The sequence below is a fragment of the Ambystoma mexicanum genome, chromosome 8, assembly GCF_040938575.1.
Source record: "Ambystoma mexicanum isolate Mex_15411 chromosome 8, UKY_AmexF1_1, whole genome shotgun sequence".
Taxonomy (NCBI): Eukaryota; Metazoa; Chordata; class Amphibia; order Caudata; family Ambystomatidae; genus Ambystoma; species Ambystoma mexicanum.
The window spans coordinates 152,238,493-152,265,789 of NC_090929.1; the positions used below are offsets into that span (position 1 = coordinate 152,238,493).

The following is a 27,297-nucleotide window of genomic DNA, read 5'->3' on the forward strand; positions in this document are numbered from 1 at the left end:
TGAGTGAGTCGGCGATCGTGTTTTTTATTCCTGCCAGATGAAGAGGCACCAGAAACATCCCTTTGGCGACGACCCAATGCCACAGGTCCTGGGGTTCCTTGGATCGGGCCGGGGACCTGGTTCCGCCCTGCTTCCGGATGTAGAACATCGTGGTGGTGTTGTCGGTGAAGATCCTCACCACCTTGCCCTTGAAGGACGGAAGAAAGGACCTGAGGGCCCAGAACACAGCGCGGAGCTCCAAGATGTTGATGTGGAGAGACTTCTCCTCCGGGAGCCAAAGGCCTCTCGATGAAGATCTCCGGAGTGTGCTCCCCAACCTTCCAGGGAGGCGTCCGTAGTCGCCTGGTGAGCTGGGGTCTGAAAGTCTGTGCCCGCCGACAGATGAGAGCGGGTACCCCACCACCGGATCGCCTGACGGAACGTCTCGTTGAGAGGGATCCTGTCCTCGAAGCTGCCCGTCGACTGGATTCAGCGGGCGTCGAGGAACTCCTGTAAAGGTCTCATCCGAAGCCTGCAAAGGCACACCAGATAAATGCAGGAGGACATCATCCCGAGGAGGGACTTGATAGATCTTACCCTGGCCATGTCCATGGCCAGCAGACGCTGCACCTTGCCCAGAATGGTCCTGGTCCTTTCCTCCGACGGCGAGGCCAGCCGCGCCACTGTGTCGAGCTTGGCTCCCAGAAACAGGGCGACTTGCGACGGAACCAGGTGGGATTTTGGAAAGTTGATGGAGAACCCCAGGTGCTTGAGCAGCTGGACGGTCTCCGCAGTGTGCTCCACGGCAAGCTCCCTTGTCCTTGCCCGGATGAGCCAGTTGTCCAGGTAGGGGTAGACGTGAATCCCCTGTAGGCGCAGGCGCGCCGCCACCGGTGCGAGGCACTTGGTGAACACCCTGGGTGCCGACTTAAATCTGAACGGGAGGGCCTTGAACTGGTAGTGCCGCCCTTGGACCACGAACCTGAGGAACTTTCGGTGTCTTTTTAGAATGGGGATGTGGAAGTACGCATCCTCCAAGTCCAACAACGACAGGAAATCGCCATCCTCCAGCTGTTCCAGCACATGCTGGAGGGTGACCATACGGAACTTCTGTGCCTTGATGTACTTGTTCAGTCGTCGTAGGTCCAGGATGGGGCGCCATCCTCCTGTCTTCTTTTTACGAGGAAGTACCTTGTGTAAACTCCAGAGCCCCGAAGCCTCTTTGGGACGAGCTCGATGGCACCCTTCTTGAGCATCGCCCTTACTTCCAAAAGTAGTTGAGGGACGTGATTTTCCTTCCTGGCCACGGGTGGAACACGAGGGCACTTTTTCTGAAACTCGAGGCCGTGCCCTTGGGCCAGGGCTTCCAGCACCCAACGGTCAGTAGAGATGGACTCCCACACGCTGACGAACCTCGCCAGCCGGCCTCTCACCGGGGTGCTTCGGCGGGGGCCCGACCCCATGGTCGGTTCAATCTTGTTTGGAGGCCGCCTTGCCCCCTTGGCCTCCTTGTCGACGGGCACCACCTGACTTGCCGCGTCCCCTGTAGGCTTCCTGGGACGAAGATCTTGCCGCTTGCCGGTAAGTGGAGGAGCCACTGCCGGATCCCTTGGAGGCACCTTGTCTGCCTCCGGAGCTCCGAAAGGACGGCCGTCGCTGTTGCAGCACTCCCAGTGCCCGGGCAGTCTCTGTGTCTGTCTTGATGGCCTGAAGGGACTCATCAACCGCCTTCCCAAACAGGTTGTTCACGTCGAAGGGCATGACCAAGACCTTGGTTTGTACGTCCTGGCGGAAATCCGTGGCCTTGAGCCTTCCTCGTCGCCTCAGGCAAACGATGTTGCCCAACTGACGGAAACCGGTGTCGGCGATGTCCGTTAACACCGTGATGGCGTGGTCCGAAGCGATCTCCCCCTCCTGTAGGATTTCAATGGCCTCAGCCCTTTTGGCATCCGGAAGGAAGTCTAACAGAGGGGCTTTTTTGAACCATAACTCCCTGTCGTAGCAGGCTACGATAGCCAGGGCGTTGGCCGCCTTGATAGTCGTTGCTGCGGATGAGATGATCCGTCGCCCCATCGTGTACAACTTCCTGCCCTCGCTGTCCGGCGGGGAAGTTGATGTTGAGGCCGATGCCCCCCCCCCCCAGCTTTCTTCTTTGCCGCCGCCGAGACGACCGAATCCGGGGCAGCGTCGGGGACCCGGTACTTCTTCTCGTACCGGTCCCTCTTTGCCGGCGCCGTGGCAGGGTTCTTGAGGAGGGCGAGCCCCTCATCCCAGATGTCATCAAGAAGCGGTACGGTGAGGACTGTCTTCCTTTTGGCCTCGCGCCGCTGGTAAAGGAACCCTTCTTTCTTCTTTTCTTCTGGGCAGAGCTGAAAAAGCTTGGATGCCCTGGAAATCATGGCATGAAAGGATCCAATTTCGTCGGGTAGGGACGCCCGAGCAGGGGGCGACGGGGGACACGTCCCGTCGTCTCCTCCGTCGTCATCTGTACCTGTCGTAGCCGTGTCCGTGCCTGTATCATCCCCGTGGGTAGTAGACCGGGGGAAGGCAGAGCAGGTTGCAGAGGTGGGAGAGGTGGAGTAGGATGCGTCCTCCTCCTCTTATGCGGTGGACTCTCCGAAGGTCCTGGCTCCGGTTCCCCCGTCGGGTCTGGCTCAGGTACCTCCGTCGGGGGAAGGGGCGACCTTGTCCTTATCTCCGAGCATAAGGACTGAATCGCTGACAAAATGGCCGAGGTGTCCTGCGGCGCCGGATACGACGGGCGCGAGGGCTCTTGAGGAGCCTTGTCGGCGACACCGTCGCTTTCGACGTCACCCTCGTCGGGATCCCTCCCGAAGGGCTGGGCCTCTTCCACGACTTCGATGAGCTCTTCTTCAGAGGTCGTGTCCGTATCCACGATGGCCATCAGCCCCTCCCCCACCTTCTCCAACGAGGACTTCGTGGGGGTCTTCTCAATGGCCCTGAAAGAGGACTCCCTTTGCGGTGGCAGGGAGACTCTGGGTCCTGAGGGTGCCTCCACTGGTGTAGCCTCCACAGGCTGAGCCAGGGCCGTGGTGACCTCCTCAATCGAGGTCTTAGCAGGGTGAATTAAGGCCATCGCCACCTTCTGGACGCCTGGGGCCTTCACCTTGGGGGGAGGGTCCGAGCCTCGCTGCCCCTCTGCCGGAATCTTTGCGATCGACCGGGGTCTCTCCAGAAGCTTCGCCGGGTTCTCGGACTTCCTCTTACCCGAGCCAGAGCGTTGGCTAGTGGTTGATGGCGTCGGGGAGGATGCGCCCTGCCTGGCAGCCAAGGAGCCCGACCGTTCGGTGCTCCCGGTGCCCGCGGACTCGTGGTGCTTAGCCTTTTGTTGGGCCCCCGTCGCCGGGGCACCCTCACAGGACTTAGAAGACCGCTCTGACTTCTTTTTCTTCTTCTCGCCTGACGGGCTCTTCCCTTCCAGCCAGTTGGCGAGACGGAGGTGGCGATCCTTCATGGTATGCTCCGACATGTTCCCACAAAACGCACAGTCCTTCTCCTTGTGCGTCTTGTCCTCATGGAGACAGTGGAGGCATAACGAATGCTCGTCCTCCTTGAAAACATTCTGAAGTTGGCATCCAGGGCAGGTCCTGAACAGCTTCCCGGGCGTCCAGCTTCCTTTCTCCTGGGCCATGTCCGGGGTAGGCCTCGGAAACTTCTGGAATCCTCCAAAAGCGTAACTCGATGAAATCTTCACCCTTGAGGGGCGTAGAAAACTCTGAAACGGGGCCCCGTTGATCGGATGTAGAAACGGTGGAGCTTGAGGCTCTATTTAACCAAAAAATGAGAAAAATCTCCTGAAAAAGCGCGAAAACGCAGCAAAAGCTCGAGAGCTACAGCACGAGGACTCCCAACACTTGAACATGCGGTAAAAATCTGAGGATGGCTGCCGGAGGCGGGGCTTAGGGAGAGGGCAGTCATTGGCTGGGGGCAATATGACCCGGAGATTAGTGATTGGTTACTACTAAGAAAGACAGATCAGAAACAAAACTGATACTGATTTTTTCTTTACCGAGGATTCCCAGCCTGACGACGAGGAATATTCATGAGCATGTGAATCCATGCCAGACCCCATGCTGGAGAATGAGTGGATGAGGGCATGCATACCTGGCATAACAATATGCATGGTCCACAGCTACCTGTGGATTTCAGAAGATGCACAGCAGGGAATAATGCCTGCTCCCAGCATGAGGGTGCATACTTCAGGTTGCAGTGCTCCATCATTTTCTACAGCTTGGTTAGGGGCTTGCCATATTTCTGCCAGTCACTGTGCCTGCCTCCTGCATTGAGGAAAGAAGTCAGGAGTTCAGCATGTGCCAGTGCTGATCACCCTCACAGACGTGGGAGCGGATGTGGGCTCCAAGGTTCAAGTGTAAGCCTAAACATTAAGACCAGCATCTTAGTTCTTACTTCAAGAGCTGTCAGAGGGTCTGAATTAATCGTGTTTTAGTTCCCCTCCCTTCTCTATGCCTCAAAAACATGCACAGTGACTTTGTGCATAGATAGACTGCCAGATACACATTAAGGCAAAGTTACCTTTGTCCAAGTTTAAAGGGAATACACCTCCTAAAGAGTTTCCCATGCAAACGCCTTCAGACTGTCTGTATACACCGTCATCTCTGAAAGAGCTGCTTGGTAGGAGGCAGTCTGTGCTGTCGCAACATGAGAAGAGGTTGAGAAATCAGGTCTCTGCTACTATTCTGGTTATGGTAGCAGCAAGAAGGGAATGGTATACATCAGAATGCCTGCCACTCACAAACGGTGGCAGTTGCCAACATGGAGGCAGAGGTACTGCTAGAATGCCAGATTCCCAAACAGGTAGATATTCAAGGGAAGAACATGAAAGTAACTTTTCCTTTCTTGGATTTTAAATGTTTATTTTAGTAACAAGATGCTTTTCCCTAGTAATCCTCCTAAAACTACAAAACATGGATATGCAGGACAGTGACCACTGCATCCGAATGATAAAAAATAAAGAACGAACAGTGGAGGGTAGAGTGATATGGAAGATTAATGCGATGGAGCATTCAGGTTTCGGCATCGCTGTGCAGCTAGTACAAGTAATTAAGTGCAGTAGTGGGAAAGATACTTGAGGGACATTCATTTGCTTACCACAAGCTTTGCTCACAATGAAGATGAAGCAACAGGAATGAGTGGAAATTCCTATGGCAGTTTGACGATGAGCGAAATATTGGACAATATTGGTCTGCACTATTACTGTTTGAAATAGTATCCTAATCCCTTTATGCGCTTAGATCAAGTTTGAACTATTATGTCTGAGCTGAAGGAAATGGGTTGGCCCTTCCATACTATAACGTGTTGGAGGCTACCAAAGGACAAACTACAAACAGTGCGACCACAGTAAGGTGATGAAGAATACCTACGAGTTCAACTCACCTGTTTCTTGAGGTCCAGATAATCATGTTGAACCCGACTGAGCTCTTTCATAAGACGCTTTGCTCTTTCATGGTGATCACGTGCAACTTGTTCGATGGAGTTCAGCTCATTCTGGAGACGACTATGTTCATGCTTCTGCTCCTAAGTCAAAAGACATTTAAACCATTTACAAACACACCCACAATTCCCTTCTGAAACAGATCAAGAAACTATACCTACAAAAAAAGCAATGTGCCCTGCTTTGCTTTAATGTACGAATACATGCTCACACACTTTCAAGAAAGTGGCCAGGGTATCCCTATCACATACATCATGTGTCACGGTAGATCCACCACAGCAGGGCACTGCCAGCATATACCCAGTGCTGCCATCTTATGCCCAGGTGTGACCACCACATGCCAGATAGTGCTGCTATATGCTGATGTATTGGTACCATTGGCACCTTTTCACTTTGTTACACTAGCTCTTCCATCACCCATGTTTACGCCCATCATTCTGCATCCTCAGTGCCAATGGGAGGGGGGAAAAGATTAGGTACTGGATAATGGAACAGTCGTACTGTGCAGATGACCAAGGATCTATCTGCTCTTTCTCTCAATGTTCCATAACATGATTTAAGAGCGGTGATACTCTGCTACAGATGACGTAATGGGCAGAACTGAATTTCATGGCTGAGGATCCTGCATTTCCACATGTCTAGGCCACAGGAAAAGAGCTTTGTGTATAACTAGCAGAACCTGCTGCTGATGCTGCTAGTAGCAGGGGAGAGCCTAGTAAGTGGATATTCTACCTCTTTTTATTTCTAAACCAAAGCCCCCGTGCCAGCCACTCTCTTTGCCATCACATAGGAATAAACTTTACAGTCCTGTAACAAGACCTTCTATATAAAATCCCATTGGTCAAGGAATGTCGGGTTAGGGTTGACATGGCTATTGCAGCGACCAACTGAGGGCTACTCCTTCTGCTTTACACCTCATTGCAAAGGCACTTTCCTGGAAGCACGCTCACTAAAACATCAATGAAAGAGTGGTGAACTAAACCACCAACAGGTGCACCAAACACTAGTATAATATGACTGCATTTCGACACAAGAGACCTTTTTAAAGTTTTGTTTCAGATGAAGTATCTCTGGCTGAGTGTTAAGAATCATTCTAGCCAGACGTAAAAGACAAAATCAACATACTTACTTTTGAAAACTAATAGTCAAAAGTAACTATCAATTGTTGTTTCTGCTTAAAAAATGGCAGTTTCAGTTCAAAGAAACATGGATTCGGAAGACGCAAACTGGCTTTTCCCCAGTGAAGATTGGAAGCAATTATCTTTTTTAAATTATTTTTCGGGTTACCCAATAATTCCATTCTCTTTGGCTCTATTCAGTAAGATACTCTTCTAGTAAACCACAGATACACACCTTCTACAGGTAAAAGTACTGAACTATTCAGTTGGTAAGAGGTTGTGTACATTTGTCACATTATCCTGACGGGTTTACCAACTTTTTTACCTGGATGATGCGGCTCCTAAAAGGCCCAATGTCCTCGGGGTTATTCACGTTGTGCACATTCACCCTGTTCCCTGTGTGAGTATTTGCATTCTTAGTTCTGGTGGTCCACAGGTTGGAGGCAGACATGTATCTAATTCTTGACAAGTGGGAAACAGCTTGCTATATACAGAGGAATACACTAGAGGATGCCGTTCTGGTAAAATAGATTGAGTCACGCAGGTTCCTGAGAGTCAGTGGGGACACACATGTTCCAATACATGGGCGTTTGCCTGCCTTGGAAGAGCAACAGAAGTAGAATAAAGGCCAGACATGATCAGATGCCTAAAAGCTGTCTGGATTCTAGAGAGCTGCACATCTTAAGTAAAGGCCTGGGGAGCTGCCCACGAAATATGATGTGCGGCAGGCTCCAGTAATTGCAAAATGCGCCCTCTTGTGATTTAAAGCTGAAAGTCACACCACAATTGTTGAAATATTCAATTGGCCTTTTCTATTTATTATAAGTTACAAGTTTTTTTATTTTTTGTACCAAACACTTAATTTCTTATAAACCATCAATTCACCTATATACATTAAATGGCCTTTAATAGGGCCTTCATACAAATCTATATTCCAAACAAAAACCAATCATTTCAAATTCAGACACAAAGAAAGGACAATTGTATACAGTTGAGATCTATTGTTCACATAAATCTCTCTTCTTAGTGCAATTTTTATAAACCCTGACGTAGTCCAGGATGAATTCAAAGTTTTGTTCTTTTTGCCTAAGATCTGCCCTATCTTTGGAGTGTCAGTGGTTGCTATATTTTGTAGTCGACACAGTGTGTCACTCTGACAGCATTAAGTTGTCCTTTTTGAATATGTCACACCCCTCTGTCTAATACACACATATATGTGTTTCTTTTGTGGACACAAAACACATTGTTGTGAACAAAAATGTAACTCTTCCTGATGAAGGCCGCGTAGTTGTGCAACCACATCCCTGGTTCACCAGACGGCCAAAACACACTGTGTCGACTGAAAAAATATAGCAACCACTGACACTGCAAAGATAGGGCAGGTCTTATGCAAAATGAACAACACTTTGAATTCATCCTGGACTACGTCAGGGTTTATAAAAATTGCACTAAGAACAGAGATATATTTATTTCTTTCATACATGTATAAAGTGCACAAAGCAGCCCTCTGGCATTGTGGCTCCGTTAAAAGCAAAGCTTACTTAGTTACAGGAAACAGAAGGAAAGGTACCCTGAGAAGACAGCCGGTCTGTGGTTCGTGGTTACAGTGAACCTAATGCCAGACAGGTAGCAGTTAATCGTGCAATGTACATAATGGTGGGGGGACTCTCCGGTTCGGTGGTTACAGGGGAAGCGGATAGAACTCGAATCTAGTGGATCAGATATCTGGGTGTACCCAACAGTGTAATGATGGCTAGTTAATCAGCCTTGTTTTGAGGGCTTTCCGGAAGGACAAGTTAGAGGTCTCATTCCTGAGGGTATTTGGGAGAGCATTCCATTGTTTTGGAGCTATGAATGGGAAGCTGGCGCTGCCTGCTTTGGCCCTTTTGATGATGGGGATGTTCAGCTGGTTGGAGTAAAGGGATCGCTTGGGTCTGGATGGGCTGGCTCTGACAACTTTCTCAGCAAGCTAGGAGGGGGCTGTGAGCGTGAGGCACTTGTGGGTTATGGCTAGAGTCTTAAATATGATGCACTCTCCGACGGGGAGCCGGTAGGCAGTGCACCTAGCATGAGAGATATGCTGTCTCTTGGGAATGTTTAAGGCAGCTCTGAGTGCATTGTTTTGAATGATTTGAAGTCTGTTCAGATTTGTGGCTGAGGTGCCAGCAAAGAGAATGTTGCAGTAGTCAAGTTTTGTCCCAATAGTGGCTCTGGCTATTGGGAGGCAGGTTTATGTGAACAATAGATTTCAACTCTATACGATTGTCCCTTTTTTGTGTCTGAATTTGAAATGATTGGTTTTTGTTTGGAATATAGATTTGCATGAAGGTCCTAATAAAGGCCATATAATGTGTATAGGTGAACTGATGGCGATGGTTTTTAATAAATTAAGTGTTTGGTACAAAAAATAAAAAAGTGTGTTTTATAATAAACATAAATGTCTAAATACCAATTGAATATTTGAACAATTGTGGTGTGACATAGATGGCCTTGATCATTGATACGTTTTGTTTTGTAATAATTAACCTGGAGGATCAAGGCTCACTAGGTCCACTTGTTGTATAACTGCATTCTTATCAAGCTTCAAGGATTCCCTGCTTTTACTGAAATCCTAGCTGCTCATCCCTGCGCAGGCCCAACATGAAGAGACAGGGTCATCAGACACACTGAGCACCGGTATTCAAAAGTAATAGAGGCCAGTTGTTATAAAATCGAAGCAAACAACCAATAACCTTAAGTGTTGTTGGGTGCTGGTCACCGACTACACTTTCTCAGTAACAGAACAGCAGACCAACCCCACAGACACGTCGTACCCCAACTTAAGAAGCTTATCCCTTCATAAGTATTATTCTCCAGTGGTTCTTTAATTGTCCTGCTTGCCTGTAGAAGCTCATTGTCAGGACCTCAACATTGCTGCCCAATCGTTGACCAGGAGTGACACTACTGAGCTTTCACAACGCAAAGTGGATCATTTTCACATGCAGCAGTCAGGACATTTGCTGGACCTTGACCAAGAAACTATGGGATTGGGGACTACTGAAACATCAGGACTGCATCCTGCAAAACCAATCACAAGGCAGTCCATCTCTTCCATTGATTTATATGTTAGACCAACTAACGGTTGAGGAGTGCATATACAAAAGGTAGAATTGGTCTACTGACAACTGAACTTGGTAGCAGAGCTACTCAGTTGGCATTGGACATTTATGGTGACCCAAACTGGCTTTTGTCATGGTTAGGCAAAGTTTGCATGCAGTACCCTTGGGGAACACTACAACAACTCTGACTACAGGTATAGGAAACACAACCTTTGGTATAAGCTTGTACTACACAGTTTTGGTAGCGTGTTGAGCAGCCAGGCTTATCTCAAGAGGGGAAATGTGAGCTGCAGTGGAGTTGCAAAGAGATTTACAGTGACAAGTATTCAAATAAACACTCTCAAGGTTTCTTGAATAAACAATTATTAATTTATCAGTCAGTTAGAATAAGCCTTCTTCAGAAGGGAGCAATATAATAGTAACACTCAAATACACTTCAAATCACACACTTAAGAGTTTGTCAAAGGGAAAAGATTAATATGACATAGCAACAGATCTTACAACTATTATCCAAGCAGGTAAGTACTTTTATAAAGCCCCCAATGCAAAGTTAGTTTACTCTTTCCTGGAAGGAAGACCAAACACATTCACAGAGGGAAGAAGAGTCATTCAGCGAGCCAGGCTATTCTGAAAGCCAAATCTAGTTTCTTCAATGACCGTATACAAAATGCACAGCATAACACAAAGGAGCTCTTCCGCATCCTGAAAGAACAGGAAAGAACTAACCACTCTACGCCAGTCAGAACTATTGCAGATGATGTTACTTGGTGCAATGTCATGCAACAAGCTATGCACAAAAAATTAGGTAGGATTAAGGAAGATATACTGGAAAAAAGTATCAATTTAAACTGCTCTAAGGCCACTACCACTGATCGACCGTATCAAAGATCACCAACTATTCCTGTCTTCAATTTAGTGCCCATAACGGACAAGGATTTAGAAATTATCATCACCCAACTAAAAGCCAAAGAATAAGAACGATATCCATACTACCATGATGATTAAGACATGTGCCCCCTCCTTAATATCATCTATCTGTCAATTTATAAATACCTCCATATCCACCGGTACGGTCTCTCAGGAACTTAAGAAATCATGGGTCATGCCAATCCTGAAGAAGCCAGGGCTCTCAGTTGATATGCCAAATAATTATCGACCCATCACAAATACAGCGTTCCTACTTAAGATTCTTGACTGTGTGGCTTACATTCAAATCGCAGAACATTTAAAGACACATCCCATCTTAAATGACCATCAGTCTGGATTTCGGGTTGGGTACGGCACTGAGACTGCATTACTTGAACTCAAATCTAAATTGATGGTCCGTATGGACAACAGGGAAGCTTCCTTACTTATGTTGCTCGATCTTTCAGCGGCTTTCGACCTGGTGGACCATGATATCATAGCCACCAGGTTGTGTGAAGTAGCTAATTTCTCTCCTTTGCCCTGTAAATGGGTATTGTCCTTCCTTAAGAATAGAGACAGTAGTCTTTTACGGCAATGCGGAATCGGAACCCATTGTAACAACTTGTGGCGTTCCACAGGGTGCTTGTACATCTCCCTGCTTTTGTAATATATTTACAGCCCCCTTGTTTGCTATGCTCGACTTTGAGAATATCATTTTTACTAACTATGCGGATGACACAATGTGTCATCCCGCTTATTGGCTGTCACAGAGAAGATGAAATAGCCATTAACAGAGTCTTCTCCCTTATTGAGGCATGGATGGTCCATAACAAACGAGCATTGAATAAATCAAAAACAGAACTACTTGTTATAGGCTCACCACATACCATCACTAGAATGGGGCCAAAGTATGAGAACTTTCAATTGGGAGGAGAATCTATTAAACCCCTAAAAAAGGTGAAAACCCTTGGGGTAACTTTCGATCAACACATGACTATGAAACAACATGTCAGCAGTCTTGAATCCTCATGCGCATACTACATGAAACTGTTAGCACACCTAAGGCCATTGATCTCACAGGAGAACGCCGAGACGATTGCGAGAGCAATAGTAGGCTCTAAGATAGATTACTGCTCCAGCCTACTCATGGGCATCAGTAAATCTGATTGTACAGGCTACAGGTATGCCAAAATGGGGCTATCAGAGCTGTTATGAATCTTAAATTTAGACATCATGTTACACCGGCAAGACGTGAGCTACACTGGCTGCCAGTGACCTTTAGATTCCTATTCCGAACTCTGACGATTATACATAAGTGTAGATCAGGAAACATGCCTGGATACTTACAACAACTATCATCCACAAAAAACAATGTGCGAACACTAAGGTCGAATAATCAGCATTCTCCGATTGAACCAATGTGCCATACTGTCAGAGCTGCAAATTCAGCCTTTGTCTTAAACGGACCTAGAGCTTGGAATGCTCTGCCTCTAAACATGAGGTCCATTGACTCCCTTGAATTGTTTAAGAAGAGCCTAAAGACATACTTGTTCAATTAATTGATTATGAGACAGCTATAAACTCTCTTTTCGTCATGATTCTGCATCTCGGACCTGTTTATTCGTTACTCGTCTGTATCTTGTAGTGCCCTCACGTTCATGGCTGCACTATATAAATGTATTAAAGTAAAGTAAAGTAAAGGCTGAGCCAAAGTCAATTGAGCAAAAGTCTAGGTGAAACTGAAGAACTTCTCAGAGGTAAGTCAAAATCTTGCACAGTTATTTTATTTTTTTTGGAAACATGTTTTTATTGGTTTTACACAAGCAAGTACTGCAATCTGTCATATGAAAATTAAGGCATTACAGTCTGTAGAGACTCGCTTGGAACAACAAAGAAACAAACACAAAGTCTAAACAAAACAGTTGGTCAGAAGGAGGGTTTAGCCGTCTTTGTAGAACAAAGAATTCAAAGTAGGGCCACAAGCTGTTTAGGCCTGTTAGGTAAAGAAGCTATCAGCAACTCTACAGAATAACAACACCAAGTCTCAACAACAGAGAACAAGTGTAGTTACACAACAAGAGGTAAGTACTCTCAGGCTTTACAGTACCTTTGGATTGAAGAAAAAGTGCAGCAGATGACTTCTGTTCCAGTGCAGCTCTGCAGATCCCGCTGTTGCTGGGCCTCAGTCGTGGGGACAAGAGCAAGGACTTCTGGGGACTCCTGCACTGCAATGGGACGCTACCTGCTCGCAACCAGCAATCTTTCAAACAAGTGGCACTTCGGTGTTTCAGCTCCTCGTGACTACCGCAAATAGCAGCATCGCAGTTTCTGGCTGTCAAGGTGGACTTTCTTTGCTTCTGGGGTCCAGCACTCTGTTGAGGTGGCTCAGGCTTGGTCAGTCCTGCTTCCTGGGAGTCCTGGAGCTCTTGGCCAACTTAAAAGCAACACACACTTTCTGGTGGTCCTCTCCCTGGCTATTCGGTTTTCAGCAGCACTCTGTGGAAATTCAACCAGCTCCGAGAAGGATGTCCAGGTGGCTTACTTTGGAGATGATTGGTCCTACCAACTCAAGGGGAGAAGTCGTCCTTGGAGGGGCTCTCTGTCGATATATGAATTTGGAGTATCAGAACAACAGCAGGGCTTCACCGGGCAAACCAACAGTCAAGAAGTTGCAGCAGGTGTCCTCTTCAAGTTCTTCTTCGGTTCCTTCGTCCAGTGGTTGACTCGGCCTTCCAAGCCAAAAGCTTTGCCTTTTATTCAGTTCTCTCCCATTAATTCCAGCCTAGCTGTCAATCACCCAGCAGGGTGGCTGGCCTTGCCTGACAGTCAGCCGGCCAATCACTTCAGAGTGCGTTTGGGTCTCCTAGGAGACTAAGCACAGGGAGTTTTGAGCCCCTCCCTCACTTCGTGCCCACCCCAGACACCCTGGAGTCATAGGCGGGCTTCACTCGTGAATCCCGCCAAAGGCAAAATCAACAATGGGACAAAACCTGGTTTGGCGTGCAGAGTAAATCTCAAGAAGGATCTTTCCACAAAGAAATGGTGAAAAAAGAAGACTGGGCCATTTTGACAAAAATGGCACCCTTGGGTGCTTTACTATAGCTGCAAACGCAGCCCACGGTAAATGCACACCACGGTAGTTAAAACGAAACCACTGCCACCAGCCATTCAGTGAGGAAAGGGTAACATAAGAAATGTTACATGAGAAACTAGACAAGGGATACTAGGTAACCCCTCCAGCACTCTATTGTAAGATAGTGTGCGCTGAGTCTAGAAAGTTACAAATGTATGTAAAGTCAATTCCACTTTACAGCTCTTGGAAACAGTAGTTTATCCCAGAGAAGGTATTTAAACCTTTGGGAAATCTGAAAGACTTCCATGTGTCACTGCACTGAAGGTGCTGTGTGACACAATGTAAAAGATGATGGCTATGGACTCCGCAACAAAAAGAAACCGTGTTCAATATCACATTAAAATACATGAGAGTGTGGGAGAAAAGTGTCTCACTCTCTCCAGGTTAAAAATCAAGTCCTCAAAATCCAGAAAAGTTTCTGGGGGTCTCTAAGGTGGAGGTGTAGTGATACACAAAATTGCAAATTTGCCAATCAGGGCTTTAGATGACAGCATTAGCCGCTGAAAGCCAATAGTTTATTCAAAGTATGTGCCAAAAATGCTGACAGTAGTCTGTTGTAGCACTTCCATTATGCAGTAGTGAGCTACAAGGAATATGCAGGCCTAGTAGGGGTGGTAGGTCACATTATGCATTGTAGATAGACAGGCAGGGCGAAGGCCCCAGTTCTGTAGCTAATAGAAATTATTGGAGTGTTTGGAACATTATGGCACCTATATAGCGCTTAGTTAGCCAATCTTAAGCGCTATGAACACTAAGCTATGAGTGCATGCCTTTTAGAGCTTGCTCACATAGGGTTAATTCATCTGGACTTCTCTTAGAATATTCTGCCTTTCTAACTGTAGCCCTGCATGGTTTCGTAAACAAATCCTCTTTTCTCTGGGAAGGCACTGATAAGACATTCCTGAGTTTTCACGTAGATGGGCTCCAAGCAGGGAGGGGCACAGAAAAGGAGCACAGTGGAAATTCACAGAGTTGGGTTTTTCCATGAGCAAGCCTATATTTTGCACAGGGAAAGTTCTGGAACTGTGCGTCATGGACTGACAGCACGAGATTATAAAAATGCATGCCCACATGACTCAGGTGGGAGATCGATCTGTGGACTTGGTTCGAGCAAAATCGAGTGTCCAGAACCTGCTGCTCTGTCGGCACTCTGCAGCGCTGTCCTCTGAGCGGGGCTGGCAACAGCTAGCTTATGAGGGCCAGGGTCTCCCAATGCTGATTGAAGGGGCGTAAGACTATGTTTCTCTAAGTTCTATGTTTCTCTATATTTTGTATTTCTCCAAGTTTTGTGTTTTGTAATCTTCTCTAACTTGAATCCCAAGATGTTGCTGAAATTCACCGTTTAGAATAAATGCTAAAACTTTTTGAAGGTGTCATTTGTCACTAGCATGAGTTCACTGCTCGGCACAATAGAACCTGTATTTTGGTCTGAATTGGGTAATTTTTGCTCTCAAGGGCTGGTCCCAAGGAAGATTTTCCCAATATCAAGACATTTGGTGGCAGCTTGGGGATTTGTGCAGAGCAGTGCCTTGCTGTGAAATGACAAATTGTGTGAGAGAACACAGTGCAGAGTGATGAGCAGGCTGTCGCATTTCCTTGGTGGTCTCACTGCAGCTCTGAGACACAAAAGACAGCAACGCTTATGTCGGCTTGCCGCGGCCGATAGCTTGTGTGGTTAAGACTTTCCCCTTCATTAAATCAGTCGTGGCTGACTTATTGCTTGGGAACGAAGCCAGGGAGCACAAGGCGATAAACAAGCGGGAAATGGCTATGTTTAAAGCGCTCCGATGAATGGTCAAGAAAGATTTATGTTCAATTAGGAAAACATTTTATCATGCGGTTTGCCCAAGTTAAAGTTGCAATTTGAAATGCAAAGTGAGACGGAGTTCTCAACTCTATTCTGTCATGAGGGCAGGAAAATAGTTGCGAGGATTTGACATGCAAATTGTGAATAGATCTAACCATTGTGATTCAGCCCCAGTGTGCTAGCGAGTGGGGGGCTGTAATGTAAGGTGGCGAAGGTTCGCTTTTTAAATGTATGCATTTGAAGTGTTGACATTCCTGAAGATAACGTGGGGAATGAGCCGTGTTTAGGAGAAAGAGTAACATCTGTGTTGAGAGCCTAAAGGGTTTGTTTTTTGGCCACTGTGAATTCCATGTGCCGATGGTGCATTCTGTTTAAGGAAACACACTAAAATGGCTACATTGCATTTTAGCTGTGCCATGCTTACAATGGGTGAGAGACTCACTTAAAAAAGAAAGTGAGTGAATGGTATTTGGATTTTGATTTTTGTGTATTGATTTGGAATTGCAGAATCAGTTTGCAATGGTTTGGGGGGAAAAGACAATTTATATTTTTCTAAATTGCCCCTAGATTGCCCCTAAAGTATGTGACTGTTCCCACGCTATGCCATGGATTAAAGTACTGTTGCGTTATACGTGATGTATGTTTTGGAAATAGTGACCTGTTGACTGCGGTTAATGGTGAAAAATGTTGTTGACACATTAACAGCCCACAAGCAATATAGAGTGTGGGTTGCTCTTGCAGGGAAAACGTGCAGGGAGCTGCACTACACATGACATGTTTTAAATGCACTGAAATAATTGGTTTTATTTTGGCAATGGTACAACAGAATGAAATATCTGTGTGTGATAAGACAGCACAAAGATTTAGTGGGTTGCGGGTTCTTTTGAAAGATCGCACATTGCATTGGAGTGAGTTTGTGAAGCCAAACTACAAGGTTACGAGGAAAAAGAAAAATGTATGCCTTTAAATGGGACATTGATCACTTTAAAACAGGCTAAAAGACGCTTTGACATTTTGCAAAAATTACATGGAGTTGAATCTGATGACAAGAAAAAGTGCCTCTTTTGAAAATAAGAGTCTTGCTGTGCAAAGCTTGTGCCTTGAAGATAACTTGCACTGTCTTGGGCGAGGTGGACGAAAGAAAAAAAATAACTGTTGGAGGAAGGCAGGAAAGCAGAATGCCGCGCTCCTGTTCAGTAAAATGGTGTTTACAAAAGCTGGCAGATATGGGAGCTTTTCTTTTCTGAGTTGCTGAAGCAGTGCAGGAAACAGTTAATCTGGATGAACTGTCTGAAACGAGTGCCTTCCATTGAAGCCGCCACAGTTTAAGAGTTATAGGCAAAGAGATAAGCTTGCTGCGTGGTATGGCGTTGCCATGTGCACAGATAAACAATGACATTCCTGCATTCCATCCCCTGTGAGAGACACCGTCAGTGTGAGCAAAGACTGAGGAGGGGGGTGCAAAGACAGAATGCTGAAACAGAACTGAAGGCAATAATTGCTGTGAGAAGATGAAAAAGAACGCAATCTACCTTACACATGCTGATGTACGCATGCTTTCTGACACTGGCATGCAATAACAGAGCTGATCAGAAGTAAAGAATTTGCCCAGTATCAACACTGGAAGGAAAATAAATGCTGCATACAGAATGGGCGAATCGCATCTGGACATTTGGGGAACCTGTGCATCTGTGAATGGGTTAAGAAAAGACAGCTGCCCATTTCAAGAGACATTGCCGTGCAAGCTGCATCCCCAAGCGCCATGTGATGTGATGTGAAGTGAAGAGACATTGCCGTGCAAGCTGCATCCCCATGTGATGTGAAGTGAAGTAAAGCGCTGTGCACTGGAGAAGAAACCTCTAGGCGCTTTGAGAAGTGAAAATACACAGCTGGCAAAAATGCAAGCTACATTGCCAGGGCTGGAGTGACTGACAAAGAGATTATGGTGTTCCAGATGGAAGCAAAACTGACAAAGGTAGCCGTTTTGCAAGAAACATGCAGAGCGGGGCTTTGGAGTATAACATGAACACTGCACATTAGCCATGATCCAGAAGCCTCACGGCTTAGTGCAAGAATGAATGATTTGTTGAAGCAAATAAAGAAACTGACTTAGACTATCGCTCTCAAAGGGGTGGCCCAAGAAATCAGCAGACACCCGTTGGGAAAATGCCAAGTGGAAAACCAGAGGCTTGAAAGACACTAGCTGTATGGGGAAAAATAAACAAGGCTGTTTGTGCAACTGCAGGCGGTATTGGACTGAAGAACTTTACCTTTGAAAAATGGAGTGATGCCAGCAGGGCAACCTAAATCAAGATCATGAAACACTGGAAGCAAGTTGGCGCCTGGCATTCGTGATCGCTTTGGTAAAAAAGAAAAGCATTGATCCATTGAGAAGTGCGACCTGGGTACTTATTATATGGCTTTTGTAAAATCACAGATCAGTCTGAAGTACCATTGACCAACTATGATCGCATTGCACAAATGAGTTTGTGACTAGGCAATTACACCCCGTATGGTTGAGTGTAAATAAGCCCCCAGTAACACACAGAAGGATGATAAACAATTGCGGTAGCAATGATAAAGTGTGTAGTTACCTGATGAGACTTCTGAAGGTGGGGGTGGTGTTAAGGGAAGGGGTGGATAATGCTGTTATTGTAGTTTTGATGACATCCTAAGATGAAGAACAATGACATTGTACTTTTGATGAAATGCTGACATTTCTGTTTTTATTTTGCCTAGGCAAAAAACCAAGACAGTTGCGTGCCATGATTGGGGTAGATGTGTGCAATTTGCGGGTGACACTGATCAGTCAAGCAGACGCATTCTCAGAGAAAGCAAGTCACTGCGAGATGATATGTGAACTTTGAACTTGTCCTGCACCGCACTCAATGCTGCTAACATGCATGACGTATGAGGACATTTGTTCTGCAACCTGCGAGAAGTGTCCAACAGAGTAATAACTTTTGCTGAACTCGCATGGTGCAGACTTGGCTAGTTATCAAACATTTGATGCTGCACATTGAAATGATTCAGTTGCTGGAAATAACCTGGTTGATATACTTTGCCTTTTTTGTTTAGAGGATTGTGGACAATGGGTTGTGGACTGTGACATCATGCACCACAAACAGCTGTGTGACACAGCACTTGAAGGCTAACACATTGAAAATGGTTTTTAAATGCACTTTTTGAGATGAATCTGAAAAAACGAAATGTTTTGCTCTTCGAACTGAATTGCTTTAACCAGAGATGTTTTGCCTTTTCTAAAACTACTACGTTGCACGTAGGCAGGAAAATGATTTATGAATTGTTGGGGCAGCAGGATTATGCAAGCAGGAGCGTAATATATTTTGAGATAAAATATGTGCGCACACCAAAGTCAGCTCTGCGTAGGTTAAGGTTCTTAATTTGAAGTAATGCTGCCAAGTGTGTGAGCTCTAATTTGAGATGGTAATCTTTGAAACACTGGATACTTTTACAGCCAGCCTTAAGGCGGGTAAATGAAACCATGACTGACTTGATATTTGATTTTATGACACAGTGTGACACGGTTTTTGTTAAACCAACCAGTTTCATGTTTCTGTGGGGACAGCTGTCTCCAGCACACTAATGCAAAGAGTCACCTTTTGATTGTAGACATGTAGAATAATTCCTTGGAAAAGCGCTACAAATGAGTATCCACATGGAATTGCTAGTGTACTGGCCTGGCACATTGTCGGGCATCTTTTGTCACTGACTCATAAGACTGGTGCTTATGAAATCCTAGGCCCAAATGTTTCAGTGAATGGATCCAACAATATGTTTGTTTTATGTTCTTTCTGACCAAGAACTGCAGCATGTGTTCTCGCCAAGATTTTATGAACTATAATTTGACTAAATGCATTTCACACAATGGTGTGATGAAACAGCCACTGCCGGATGGTAGTATGGTGTTTGTATCTAAAACTAATATTGTATATGGTAGGCATCCCACTTGGAGAAGGGTATTCTCCAAGTCACACAAGGTAGAAACTGTGAACATATTAGATTTTCCAGTAGTAAGGCCACATTTAAATTGTAGGCTGGTAATGCACACCTTTATTATTACAGTGATACACGTAGACATATATTTATCACGAGGCAATGTTTCCTTAGTACTACCAAGCTGCTACAAATGGAGTCCATTTCTATGGCCCATCACCAGAGTGCGCTTAGCTAGGGAGCTAGATTCATTAATTGCGGGAGTAGCGGGGGGTAACAGGAGCTTTATATGATTTTGACATAGAAACTGTGCACAATAAGCTAGCCACTATGGGTTCTGATGCCAGCTCTGCTATAAAACTTCTGGCCTAGTGGGGCCCATTGATACGCCCAACACTGCTACAAGTATTGGCAACCACTGGAGATGGCAGAATTTTAGGTATGAAGACATTTTTTCTGCCATAGGGCAGGTCAACAAGACTGCTAAATACACACGATGCATTTTATGGCAAACATTGTTACATCGCAGGTGTTGGCTTTTAGCTCCGAGTGGGAGCGACCATCCTCAACCCACTGGCACACAGAGCTACAGTTACCAGCAAACATATGGATCAAATCGCTTGCTTTTGATTGCATGAATAACACATGCCATGCTTTAATGCAAATTAGTAGAATTGTTTTTATTTAGATAACCTGGTGCCCATGGGTTCACCTTGCTCATGAAATTAGATGGTTCTTGGTTGGGTTCCACATACATGGGGGAAGTGTAATCACACAGCTCATAGTCACGTTTGAATGCCCTGGGATCAGGGGGAGGGTAGGCCCTTAGAGTGAAAGGCCGCCAGGTTTAGAATTGGTACCCATACATAAATGCAATAGTGCATTGTAGATTAGACTACACCGGATTGCCTTGACATTCTAACTGCATGCTGCTTTTTAACTGACAATCAGTTATACAATAATTATTTAGGTATTTTTGTGTAGGCCAGGTTTTGGCTAGAGTAAATGTCCATGTCCACTTTGTGTAGGTATTTTTGTGTAGGCCAGGTTTTGGCAAGGGTATATGTCACTGTTCACTTTGTGTACATTTTTGTTTAGGTAGTGTTTTTACTAACCTTGCATGCCACGCTGACTAACCGCTAGAAGATAGTTTGCTTAAAGCTTTTGCAAAGCCCCAAGGTCTTTATCACTGCACTACATACTATGTTGATGGGTATTAGCCAGCATTGTCGCACACACTTTGAATAGGGGTTGAGTGTAGTGATAAACAAAATTGCAATTTTGCCAATCAGGGCTTTAGATGACAGCATTAGCCGCTGAAAGCCAATAGTTTATTCAAAGTATGTGCCAAAAATGCTGACAGTAGTCTGTTGTAGCACTTCCATTACGCAGTAGTGAGCTACAAGGAATATGCAGGCCTAGTAGGAGTGGTAGGTCACATTATGCATTGTAGATAGACAGGCAGGGCGAAGGCCCCAGTTCTGTAGCTAATAGACATTATTGGAGTATTTGGAACATTATGGCACCTATATAGCGCTTAGATAGCCAATCTTAAGCGCTATGAACACTAAGCTATGAGTGCATGCCTTTTAGAGCTTGCTCACATAGGGTTAATTCATCTGGACTTCTCTTAGAATATTCTGCCTTTCTAGCTGTAGCCCTGCATGGTTTCGTAAACAAATCCTCTTTTCTCTGGGAAGGCACTGATAAGACATTCCTGAGTTTTCGCGCAGATGGGCTCCAAGCACGGATGGGCACAGAAAAGGAGCACAGTGGAAATTCACAGAGTTGCGTTTTTCCATGAGCAAGCCTATATTTTGCACAGGGAAAGTTCTGGAACTGTGCGTCATGGACTGACAGCACGAGATTATAAAAATGCATGCCCACATGACTCAGGTGGGAGATCGATCTGTGGACTTGGTTCGAGCAAAATCGAGTGTCCAGAACTTGCTGCTCTGTCGGCACCCTGCAGCGCTGTCCTCTGAGCGGGGCTGGCAACAGCTAGTTTATGAGGGCCGGGGTCTCCCAGTGCTGATTGAAGGGGTCTCCCAGTGCTGATTGAAGGGGCGTAAGACTGTGTTTCTCTATGTTTCTCTAAGTTCTATGTTTCTCTATATTTTGTATTTCTCTAAGTTTGTGTTTTGTAATCTTCTCTAACTTGAATCCCAAGATGTTGCTGAAATTCACTGTTTAGAATAAATGCTAAAACCTTTTGAAGGTGTCATTTGTCACTAGCATGAGTTCACTGCTCGGCACAATAGAACCTGTATTTTGGGCTGAATTGGGTAGTTTTTGCTCTCAAGGGCTGGTCCCAAGGAAGATTTTCCCAATATCAAGACAGGAGGGAATTAGCACATTTCTGAGAATTCTCCCCAACAGTCATGCACTTTCAACACTGAGTAGGCTCTCAAATTGTACTTACCTTTTCGTAACATCATTGTGGGGACATTTGCTTATTGGATGTTTTGTAGTGTACTTTGAACCACCTTTCCTCAATACCAGTAGGTGAGCCACAGCTGTCTGTGGAAAACCTGTTGTCAAGTAATGAACTAGTTCCTCTCCCAACAGAAAGTTTCTAAAACCTGGTGGCTGCAGTAAAAGCCTTCAGAAAACACCTGTAGCTGCCAATAAGACTTGTTGATGCAGAACTGAAAAGAAACCAATAATGATGGAGCCTGTGCGGGCCACCACAAAGTGCTTTGATCGGTCACCAGGTGGGGAGAAGTGCTAAGGGAACTCTGCAAAGCGATAAAGCTCAAAGCCAGCAGTGAGGGCACAGCAGAATCAGAGGCAGTAGTTAGAAGCTCCTGGAGGGAAAGCTCAATAGACGGATGCAAAAGAACATGTGGATGCAGATGATGCTGTAGTCAACACTGCAGCTTCAAAGACCTTGCCTGCGGCATTTGTCTCAGCAACGGCTCACCAGAGAAAGAAGCACTTCAGAACATGAGCTGAACAGAAACAAGCCAGAAAGATGGACAGGAAACATTTGGAGCTAGAAAGGGAAATGTGGGTCTAAGGAGGAGGATAAGGTTCACCGGATGGAGATACAGGTGTTTGAAATGGAAGCAGCCAAGGTGATAAACCAGAGGATCACTCCTAAGACAGGCAAAGAAGCAGATGTGTCTGCCCATCCACTATTCCGAATGATTTGGCATGCACTAGATAGAGAATGAAGTGTACAAAACAGTCTGCTCACTTAGTTCGTTCCGTCAAATTGGAAGTGACCTAATTCTGTAACGCAATGTAAGTGGCCACAAACGTAGTTGTATGACAGGCTCTCGTCCGAAAAAGTGGGAGAACTCTGAGAAGTTTCAGAGAGTCCCAGAAAAAATGTAATGTAAGTTGTGAAACTTGTCAGAATGTTGCAACAAGAAACCTGAATGGATGGCAAGCTGATAACAAAATTGATGCTCAAGAGTTATCCTTTAACCTGTTGATTTGAACGATTGTCCCACAGACTTGTGTCAGCATCTTGCAGACTCTAAAGTGGTGAGCGTGGGCCCAGGTTGAGGGATCAACACATGGCCCGAGGCAAACAGATTCAAAACAAAATGGTTCGTTCTGTTTAACACAAAGGAGCTGGAGCAAGGGTGTGCAGTTTCCTATAACAATCTCAGGTTTTAAAAAACAAACTGGTGAGAGAAATCGTTGATGATTAAAAACTGTAATCTGTCATATAGCCATGGTTTTCAATTTAAGAGCCCTAAAAATCAAGTTTTTATATTTAGGGTAAGGCGCGCATTGCAAGAGGCATTGGGAAGTGGCTGTTAGGCTGGACGATGCTGCCTGACCTTTTCCCTGTGTCTGCTGCTACTGAGAACGCTGCCATTGCCGTCGGCAAGAGGAAGCCCTTCAGAGTGTTTTGCACCGTAACACTCCAAGTTCCACAATACAAGTAATGGACTAAGTCACAGACTGTTTTCTATTGTTTCCTATTGTCTGCTGTGTTTACCTTGTGTTTACCTTGTGACTTTGTGCTTTTCACCGCTGACTGCGGCGAGTGTCTTCCCGACTTGGTTTTCACAAGAGCCCTTTCTTTTTCCTTTTCCTGCAGCGCGCACTTTGGCCACGCCCCTGCATCCCTCTCCTTGTGATTGGGCTAGTATATTTACTGTGAAGCCGCGCATTGTGCGTGTGCATTGCAAGTGGCATTGGGAAGTGGCTGTTAGGCTGTTCGGCTGGCGGAGGGAGGAGTAAGAGTTATTGGGGGTCGTGAAGATTTTGTACAGGAGGCAGGGTTGATGTGTTATGTTGCTTAGGGGGTGTGAGGTGACAAGGTGAAGTTAGAATCAGCTATAAGCACCTCCTTGTGTGTGAAATGGGGAAAGCTAAACTTCCACCCCGCAAAGATGCGAGGGCAGATTTCTTTGTGGCAGTAAGCACTAGAAGGACAAGTTTGGCCAGGGCAGCTGCTTTACCGCTGCCTGAGGCCAATGAGAAGGAGATAGACCTACTTCAATGTGCACAACAAGGTCCCCCAGTTAGAGAATCAGGCTGAGGACCCAATTGATTCCTCGCAAGAGGCTGAATTTTTAAAAATTGCCCAAGAACGGTCCCTTCTGGAGAAAATGAGTGAGGACTTGGTTGATTCCTCTCAATCGCTCTTTGGGGAGGACGATATAGGGAACCCTGACCAATCTATAGGGATTGTAAATAACAGAAATAAAGAGCAAGAGAATATTTCTAAGTGTAAGGATAAGGATGTGACCAACAGAAATAAAGAGCAAGAGAATACTCTTAAATGCAATAATAATGATGTCGATTGTTGGATTTTTCGAATGGTACTACTTTTGATAAGGAGAAGACAACTGAGTTTGGATCGAATTCCGCCCTGTCGGAATTCACGGTTATGATGACCATCTTTAAATCGCTTAATTTTGTCGGAACTGCGTAAGCAAACGGAGTGTTTGGCATATTTATTCACTGAAATCAAAATATTACCAGATGGAATATCAGACAAACTGCTAAAATCTCTCAGGAAAGAGGGGTTGTAAGGCCGATGGACGTTGCTAAAGAGCCTCTCCGGGGAGAGATAATTATGGTCGATGCCTCACAGGAAACATCCCGAGATGTGGTCGAGATGGGGGGAAATACCTCACTGGAGGTAATTGACCTAATAGGTCCGGATGCTATAATGGGGACAGAAGAGCAGGTGGTACCGTTGACTGAATTTAAACTGTCTAAAAGACAGACAAAAAAATGGCTAAACAAAAAAATAAATAAAATGCTAATAAAAACGGTGTAATGGCCAAAACATCTAGAAAATGTATGAGAAATATTAGTCAGGGTGAGGATCTGGAGGAATCTCCAATGAGAGGTAATATACAAAAGCAGAATAAAAAGAGTCTAATGGATGAGGGAAGGACCTCTGATAAGATGAAGGATCAAGCCACCCAAAGTTCATATGTAGAAGGTGATAGACAACTCTGTGAAGTACTGAAAAATAAAAACAAAAGTGATGTGATATATGAAATCTTTAATGTGGTTCCCCCCCAGGAAATTACAACGAATATGGGGTGGCCTGTTAAAGATAAAGACATTAATCGTTGTATTAGTAAGGAGGGACCCATGTCTAAAAATAACACAAAGATGAATGATATACCGACTGAGAAGGCCCTGGGAAGGAATATAATCCCCATTGCCATGAAGGAGGGACTGGGGAGTAGGGACTGGAAGATTCCTCCTGACAATGTACTTAAAATTCAGCCGAGCATGATCTTGGATGTCCCCATCCTTGGTAACAATGAATTGGGAATGGAGAGTGGGATAAAGCATCCGGGTGAACTAACCAGGAAAGCTATTGGGGGGGTTCAGAGGGGATCCATCACCCCCCAAGAGAACCAGACACTTGCAGGCAAAACAAAGTAGAATGTAAACAATGAATCACTCTATCAAAACATACTAAGGGTCTTAAGAGATAAACAACTACAGGAGGTATCGAATATTGGGAGCGAACTGCGAAAGAATGTCATGGGGGAGGAGACCTATGAAGAATATTGTGATGGAGGGAGGGGAGAGGCTTATGGAAGGGAAATGGAGAGTAAGGAGAAGGACCAGCTCCATCAATCTCAGGTACAGGACCGGACCTCCCGGCACTAGTTCCGACTACATTGTTTCGGGACCAGTACAATATCTCCTTAAATAGACCATATATTCTGTCTCTATTGGGTCAGATCCCAAACTTAAGCTTAATTGAAACTTCAGACATATATCTGGTTGACTATATACATAGACAGAGGCTGGACTATGTCCGTATTGTGATACCATCCCCATTGGTTAGAAACCTTTTGATGAAGGAAGCAGAGGAACTGTATCGTAGGGGCTTTGATATCTTTGAATATGTACAGACCCAGCGTCATCCAAGTGGGACATCGAGAAATTCAAGCAGAGAACAGAGGGATAATCCTTTGAATAATTACGAAGGAGAAAGGAAGGAGAGGGTAAAGGAGGAGTTACAGGATTGGAGATGGCTCGCGTTGTCCCTGAGAGAGTCCATTGATAATCTCAAAAAACTAGGGAAGCCACTCTAGTAAAGAAAAATGGTACTTTGAAATTGTTAACTTGGAATTCGAGAGGGTCGGCAAATCTCCTAAATAATGCAAATCTAATGGAGGACTTGGCACAATATGATATACTGTTTATCCAAGAAACGTGGTCAAAAGTCCTTCTATGTTGGGAGGGATTTACGGTGTGCTCACTTTGTGCTCAGGGTGGTGGCAGGGGCCGCCCGAAAGGAGGCCTATTTATTGCAGTAAAGAACCGCTTACAACCTAAAATTATGGGAGAATGGGCCTTTGCTCATCATTTTTTGGCAGTGGGTTTCGTACTGTTATATAACAACAGAGTTACACCTTTTTTGTTGGTTAACATTTAGTGGAACCCGGCTGATTTGTCGGACAAGCAATTATGCCTGGAACTATGTAATTTAGGCTTTTTACTGCAGAATTGGTTGGCGATCAATACAGGAGGCCAGGTGGTGATCGCAGGTGATCTCAATGCTACTCTACAGGGGGACCTGTTCACTGGTGAAGTGATGATTAGCAAATTGGGGGAACTAAATCCCAGGGGTGATAACCTAATAGCCAGGGGGAGGATGTGGTCCCACTTCGCAGAGACGTGGGCTTTGGAAATCCTGACAAACATTCAGCCAACCTGGATAGCCAGAGGCTGCAATTCAATCCTTGATTATATTATATGTTCAGGGGATCTTTTCAATTGCTCAGGTAATCTACAGTGCATTGAGACCACCGCAAGCGATCACTGCATTCTGACGGTGGATATAAGTATCATTGTGTCACCTGTGTCTAATATGGGCTTCGAATATAATATTAATGTTGATCAAGCGGGGAACCGAATTTCTTGGACAGGATCAAAAAGACAATTTACTGCATCCATGATAGCTGATATTGAGAATTTTTTAGAACAGCAGAGGGAATTGACCTATGGAGCAAGGAATTTCACAGAATCTATACGGAATATTGGAAAAATTGGATAAAACTAACAAGAGGGTAATTCAAGCTAGGAAAGGATGTGCCCATAACTTTGACTTAGAAATTAGAGACAAAAAGCGGATCTTGCGGAAAGATATAAGAATAATTAAGAAATCGGGATTGTCTGTTATTAATATGATTTATAGTATCAAAAAAACTAAACAAACATATAAAAACTGGTCCATACAGCACAAAATAATCAAAGGCCAGAGTGATGGGGAAAAACTGTTGGCGTCACTAAGGGGTACTAACTCAAGACATTTCTGGCATCTAAATAATAATTGGGATAAACCCCAGAAAGAGTTTTTAGTGAATCCCATTAATGAAGTAACA

The 27,297-nt window shown here is 45.2% G+C and overlaps 1 protein-coding gene across 4 annotated transcripts in view; it reads right to left on the reverse strand.

Annotated features, from left to right (window-relative positions):
* The window catches only part of CNTRL (centriolin), a 1,220,196-nt gene that overhangs the window by 123,130 nt on the left and 1,069,769 nt on the right, over positions 1-27,297 (reverse strand). For all 4 annotated transcript variants that reach the window (XM_069609523.1, XM_069609522.1, XM_069609524.1 and 1 more), the window contains one exon: positions 5,395-5,535. In XM_069609523.1, the coding sequence (XP_069465624.1) occupies positions 5,395-5,535 (141 nt within the window). The remainder of the gene's footprint in view (positions 1-5,394; positions 5,536-27,297) is intronic.